Source organism: Echinops telfairi, unplaced genomic scaffold (assembly GCF_000313985.2).
Source record: "Echinops telfairi isolate 266 unplaced genomic scaffold, ASM31398v2 ScPeMD7_7469;HRSCAF=8507_1, whole genome shotgun sequence".
NCBI classification, from domain to species: domain Eukaryota; kingdom Metazoa; phylum Chordata; class Mammalia; order Afrosoricida; family Tenrecidae; genus Echinops; species Echinops telfairi.
The window spans coordinates 151,019,733-151,026,712 of NW_022111373.1; the positions used below are offsets into that span (position 1 = coordinate 151,019,733).

At 55.6% G+C, this 6,980-nt stretch overlaps 1 protein-coding gene across 1 annotated transcript in view; it reads right to left on the reverse strand.

Annotated features, from left to right (window-relative positions):
* ADCY2 (adenylate cyclase 2) overlaps nucleotides 1–6,980 on the reverse strand; it is a gene marked incomplete at its 5' end in the record, with an annotated part of 199,999 nt that overhangs the window by 30,300 nt on the left and 162,719 nt on the right. The window contains 2 exons of the mRNA XM_004698421.2: nucleotides 2,781–2,900; nucleotides 5,018–5,155. Of these exons, the coding sequence (XP_004698478.2) occupies nucleotides 2,781–2,900; nucleotides 5,018–5,155 (258 nt within the window). The remainder of the gene's footprint in view (nucleotides 1–2,780; nucleotides 2,901–5,017; nucleotides 5,156–6,980) is intronic.

Here is a 6,980-nt window from a genome sequence, read left to right on the forward strand (position 1 = left end):
ATTGAGGGAGTACTTGAGTGGAGGCCCAATGTCCATCTGCTACATTAATACTAAACCTATAAATATATGCACATAGATCTATTTCCCCAAGATCCCCTTGTTCTGTTTGCACGACTTCCTCTTGATCCATGTACAGGTTCCCCAGGAACACAATGGCATGTTCAGGAATTTCCATTCTTCTCAAGGTTATCCACAGTTTGTTGTGATCCACACAGATGAATGCCTTGGCACAGTCCAAAGAACACAAGTCAACATCTTTCTGGTCTTCTCTGCTTTCAACCACGATCCATCTGACTTCAGCAATGACATTCCTTGTTCCATGCCCTCTGCTCAATCTGGCCTCATTTTCTGGAAGCTCCCTGTCAGTGGGCTGTGGGGTGATCGTCAGTAAATTTTTACTTGCATGTGATGTCAATGATACTGTTGCCTAATTTGCACATTCTTTTAGGTCACCTTTCTTTGGAATGGGCACAGATATGGATCTCTTTCTGCCAGCTGGCCAAGTAGCTGTCTTCTAAATTTTTTGGCATAGACAAGTGATGCTTTCAGTGCTTCATTGGCTTGTTGAAATATTTCCATTTGAATTTCATCAATTCCTGGACCCTTGTTTTTGGCTAATCCTTTTAGTGCAGCTCGGACGTCTTCAAGTTCTTGCTCACATTCTACCTCTTGAAATGGTTGAATGCCAACTGGTTCTTTTTGGTACAGGGACACTGTGTACACTTTCCATCTTTAGAAAGGATTACACACAGACGACTCTAGAAGAGATCATGTAAGCATACTTCCGTTGTTGCTAGCTGCTGCCATGTCAGTTCTGGCTCATAGCAACCTGTGGACAACAGAATGAAACACTGTGCGGTCCTGCATCCTCCTTACAGTTGTTCTCATGTTTAGCGTGTTGTTGTAGCCGCTGTGCCAATTCATCTCATCGAGGGTCTTCTTGTTCACTGCCCCTCTACTTTACCAAGCATGACGTCCTTCTCCAGGGACTGGTCTCTTCTGACATGTCCTAAGTACAAAGTACACGAGAGGAAGTCTTACCAGCCTTACCTCTAAGGAGCATTCTGGCCGTACTTCTTCCAAGACAGCTTTGATTGTTCCTTTGGAAGTCCATGATACTTTCACTAAACTTTGCCAACACTATATTTCAAATGCATCGCGATTCTTCTTTAGAAGAATCTTATTCAATATCCAACTTATTCTTATTCAATATCCGACTTTCACATGAGTAGGAGACAATGGAAAATACCATGGCTTGAGTCAGGCACACCTTAGCCTTCAAAGTAACATCCTTGCTTTTCAATACTCTAAAGAGGTCATGTGCAGCTGATTGACCCTGTGCAATACATCATTTGATCTCTTGACTGCTGCTTCCATTAGCATTTAATGCCTTGGAAACTCTATGCAGGGTTGCTCTGCATTAGAATTGAGTAGATGGCGGTGGGTTTGGTTCATGCCGCTTTTAGATGATCTGCCTGGAAGCACAGTGTTAATAGATATGTAAGCCCGAGGTGATTTCAGCCTGTCCCAGCAGCACGACAGGAGAGGCGGGGCTTGCGCTGCCCCACCCTGGAAGGGTTAGAGGGTCACAGTGAGGACAGACCAGTCACCACACTAATGTAACGTGCTGTCCAGTGCTGGAAAGAGGGGTGTTCTGGCTGGAGACGGCCAAGAAGATCCCAACTCACAGCCCCCAGGAGAGAGCAGCGCGGCCCCCACCCCAACCCCCTGAGACCTTCCAGCTGTCATTGTTCTACGGCCAGGCCCCAGGGCTTTTCTCCCCCAGATCCAGGAGCCAGTCCATGGGCACTGGCAGGGGTACTGCTAGCAGGAGAGAGACAGAGCAGAGGGCCCTGCGAGGCCAAACCAATGCCATCCGGGGACGGCTGTGGAGTCGCCCAAGTGCTGGTGCCCTGTGGGGGGGTGCTGTGCCCCGGGGTACTCAAGCATGGCCGTTCAGGAGCAGATCTGTCACCAGGTCTTTCTCCCTCGGTGCCCGAGCATGGACTCAGATGTCCAGACTTTCTGCCAGCAGCCACCCGGGCTCCCCAGGCACCCCCCAGAAGAGCAGCCTCACAGGTCAGCAAGCCAAGGTCTGACTAAGCCCCGACTCACCAGGGCTACTCACAGCTGAGGCTGGTCCTCTTTATCCCACTGAAACAATTTATTAATTGCACTGACTATGTTTCTATATGTAGAAAATTAACAAATAACCCCCCACTTTTTTTGTTTGTTTTTGATCTGCATAAAAGTCTACAGAGCCAATTGGGTTCCAGGAACCACGCAGACACACGGTGTTTCCTAACTCAGCCCGCACCCCTATGAGGTCACAGCCCCATCCTCAGGGCCTCCCACTTCTGTTCCCTGCGCCCCTCCCCTGCCTGCCTCTAGATGTCCCCCCTGGGCCACCAGCCCTCTGACCTCCCGCAGCTGGTGGTCCTAAGCACCGTCACTGCCCCCTACAGCCTGGGCGGAAAGCTGGTGGTAGTGGTGGTGTGTGTGTGTGTGTGTGTGTGTGTGTGTGTGTGTGTGTGCAGCTGCAGGCCCGAGGGGTGATGTGGCCCCGTCTAAGGGCTCTGTCAGTCTCTGTCTGGCTCGTGAGCCAGGCCTCTCCATGGTTTAGAGTCTGGTCCTATGTGACCCACACACCATCTCCGGTCCTCCTATTGGGGCCCCTTTCTAACTGCCCAGCGACCACTCCAGCACTGACGAGGAAGCAGCTGGAGGCCAGGACAGGCCCCTGGTGACTTGAGGGCACCGGGAGCAAGAGACGTGCTTACTGGCAGGAAAAACAAATTCTGAGCACGGAGCATGGCCACCTGGTCGGGCGACAGGGGGAGGCTTGCATTGGACGTGTTGGCGGTTGGCGGGACAGCCTCTTCTGGGGCACTCAGGAAGAGCTGCAGGGAGGAAACGGAGTGTATCAGTGCATATCCACACGCAGGCTTGGGGAGGCACTGGGATGCTGCGTGAGGACAGCGCACCCACTCCAGCTAGGGCGGCCTGCCTCTGTCTTGGCCTGGCCATTGCTGGGAATTCCAGTCCTGAGAAGTAAGCAGCTCTTCTGCAGGGTGCCCAGTGCAGGTCAGGCTTCACACCTTCGAGAATGCTGTTCAGCAACCTAGGGCTGTAGTGCAAAACACCAGCTTACGCATGCAGAGCGTGTGCAGGCTACAACTAGGACTAAGGTGGACAGGCCCCAGACCGGACCCTCAGCTCCCTGCACCTTGGGACCCAGATCCAACTGGACCCTCAGCTCTCTGCACCTTGGGACCCAGATCCAACTGGACCCTCAGCTCCCTGCAACCTGTACCAAGACCCAACTGGACTCTGAGCTGTTTGCACCCTGGGATCCAGCCCTGATGGAACCCTCAGCTCCCTGCACCCTGGGACTCAGCCCTCAGAATTGGCTGTACGGTCTTCACACTTGGTTCAAACAGACGCATAGCCGGGTTGGAGTGGCCCTCTGATTCTACAGGAGGACAGTCCTGGGAGGGTGGAGCACAAGAGCAGTGGCCCGTGTGTCTCTGCTGCATCAGCTCATGGCAGCTCAGGCTCTAGGAGCTGAAGGCTTGAGAGGAAGGGCCCTGGGGACTTGGAAAGGGGCCACCTGAGCCAGGGAGAATCGGCTGGGGCTGGGGGGTGTCACCGATCACACCGGAGAAAAGTGGCCCCTCCTGGCCCGAGCCCCACTTTTCTCCATCTACACCTCACCCCTCCCCTCTCTCTTCCCATTTTTCTCTCCCCCGTCTCTCCCCATCTCTGCTTCTCCATCTCTTCCTCTCTCCCCCTGCCCCACCCCTCTCTCCTTCTGTCTTTCCATCCGTCTCCCTCTCCCTGCATCTCTCTGTGTCTCTCTTTCTTGCTCACTCTCTCTCTTTCTCCCTGTGTCTCCCTCCTTCTCTCTCCTCCCGGTCCCTCTGCCTCTGACTCCGCAGCCACACACACTGTCCAGGTGTCGACTTGGCCGGCGGTCACTTGCTCATCTGGCACGAGGCCAGGCATCCTGGGAGGAGAGGTCAGCTAGGGTCCCATGGCAGGAGGAGGGCGTTCTTGTCCATCAGTCTCAGTCATTCCCTGGCCAGGACTCACTGACCACGTGTGCTCAGGGTTTAAGAAGACAGACCACCCCCACCCCCAGCCTGCGGTTTCTATGGTTGCTCTGCTTGGGTGCACTGGTTCATGTCCTTTGGGGTGCAGGCCCTTATGAGGTGTCGACACTAGCCGCCGTCTCCATCAGCTTTTCCAGGTGGGTAGGTGGGCACTCAGTGGCATCTTCTTGGGGACGTTCTCCTGGCATACTAAGAACAGTCCTGGGTGTGGCAGCACTTGGGAAAGAGGAGGGAGGCTGCTTCAACCAAGATCTGCTTTAGGACTCAGTTCCCAACCTGACTTGGCCAATCACTCCCTTTCCAGAAAGAAAGGCCATGACCGATGCTAGCGGTCACCCAGCACAGAGGGTGAGCATCTGCTTCTGCAGCGCGCCCCTCTTGCCCCCGCCCCCCAGGCCCCACCCAGCCTTGCGCTGTCCTTCAAGAAGGTCTGACTTGTGAAACCCACTGTCTCAATCGCAGCGGGGCCACAGCAGTCTCCACAGGCCGCCCTCCTCAGGTCTGTGCCCAGGGCTCCAGCTGGCGGCTTGGGGGAGACACCCGCCCGCGCCAGGCTGACGCCAGCTGCAAGATCTGCAGCCTCACTAGGGGTGGGTCCGGACTGGATGGAGAGGGTCCTGGGAGGGTGACCTCTGCTCTTTCCTGCAACAGTGGTGTCCTGAGTCAGGGCACCCACAACACCACCGCCAGTGACTGAAGAATGAGCTCTCGCCAGTGACCGAAGCGGGACCTCTGGTGAGCATGCACACACTGCCAGCACTGTCCTGAGTGGGGGCGGGGGCTCACTCTGTCCTCATGGCCACCTTGTCAGACACCGTGGCTCTTGCTGAAGGACAGGTATGATGGACTCAGAGGGGTGACCCTGCGAAGGGCTGGTGGGCAGGAGGGAGCAGCCCGGCGCTCACCATGTTGCACACGGCCATGGTCAGGATGATGGCTGTGGTGACCACGGTGAGGGAGATTCTTGGCCAGGGCCGGTTGGTGATGAGGCCGGACGACTTCAGGAGCCACAGCAGGGCGGTGGACGCTTTCTTGCTGCATTGCTGCGGGGGGTGGGGGTGGGAGCAGAGGAAAGACAGGGTCACACAACCAGCACCCAGTGCACTGTTGCCAAGCTCGGCCACACGGCCCCACATGCCCAAGCAGGCTGGCCACAGGCTCTCCCGGCAGCCCCACCCAGCCTTGTGCTGTCCTTCAAGAGGGTCTGACTTGTGAAGCCCACTGTCTCAATCGCAGCGGGGCCACAGCAGTCTCCACAGGCCGCCCTCCTCAGGTCTGTGCCAGGGCTCCAGCTGGCGGCTTGGGGGAGACCTGCTGGCTGACGCCAGCACAGACAAGGCGGCCCTGCACTTCCGCTCCCGGATAAAGCTGCCCAGATGCAGCCCCTAGCCTGAGAGGGGTGGGGTCCTCTGGAGCCCGGGCCTTTGGCCTTGGAGAGCTCTTGGCCTCTCCTCTGCTGGAGGTATGCTGGGATCTGGAATTCCTGTGGTCAGGGGCCAAACCGGGGTGGATGGACAGGGAGGTCGGCTGAGACGGAGGCCGGGACTGTAGGGCGGGGGCAGCGCCATGACACCTTCTAGGCCCTTCCGGGTGCTTTTCTGTGGCCCTAGGTGGTTTTAGCTGCTGTCAGCTCCGGCCCAAAACAACCAGGGACTCTGTGCCTGTGCCCATCGTGGCAGCCACTGTGTCCCCGTCCGTCTCGCCCAGGGCTTTCCTCTTCCTCGCTGCCCCAACACTGTACCCAGCACGACGTCCTCCTCCAGGGACTGGTCTCTCCCGACACCGTGTCCAAAGCACATGAGACCGAGTCTCACGGTCCTTGTCTCCAAGGAGCACTTGGCCATGCTTCTTCCAGGGCAGACTTGTCTGTGGTCCGTTCCACCTGTCCACGCTGCTTTCAACCGCATTATCCCTCTCCAGAACCACAGCCCGTGCATCGTCCCTCCCGTCCTCCCTTCCATCCTCCAGCTTCCCAGGCCACGCGGAAGGAGACCAGCGTTGAAACATGAAACACGAAACCCCGCCGAGGCTGAAACATGGGCGCTGTGGAGAGCTGCGAGGAGGAGGAGGAGCCAGCGTTTCCCACTGGACATGGGATGGACACGTGGTCAGGTGGACCGGCAAGGCCCCCAGGGAGAAGGCCGCTCCGAGAGCAGAGACCCTGCTCCCCACTCCCAGGACAGCTCTTTGGAAACACGTGGCCCATTCGGCCCCACTGCGGAGGCGGCTTGGCGGTTGGGCTTCCATTGGAACGTCGGTGTGGGTTCTTCTGAAGCTCTGAGAAATGGAGGCAGGTCCCCAAGGGGCGGGGGTGGGGGACGGGGACCTGGATTTCCTCCCAATGCCACAGCACCCAACACTCCCACCCCGTACCGGCTTTCTCGGGATGCAGCTGGAAAGGGTACAAGCGTTCTGCCCTGCGGATGTCTCAGGCTCCTTGTCGCTAAGATGCAGGAGGTTACCAAACACTGACTGAAATACTTGTAACAGCAAAGAGCTATTTTCAGATGTTCTCAAATCCTGTATCTGGATCCTGCATTGTTTAGTCATCCCTGTGTTTTTATTTCTCCTCTTTCAAAATACTTTAGAAAGTTAAAGAGAAATATTAAAAACCAAACGTGACTTTCATCCATTTTGCAACAGAAAAATCGTGCACCAAGTCAAGCAAACACATGATCGGAATACCTTTTCCGTCAAAAGAAAGAATAAACAGCACACATAAGAAACTGCTGGTACGTATGCACTTTGTAGTGTCTCTGGATAAGATTTGATGTAAGCCACCAACTACATAATGTCATATGTCTCTATATATAATAATGTGGCTGTAATGTAAGCTACAAACTACATAATGTCATGTGTCTCTCTATA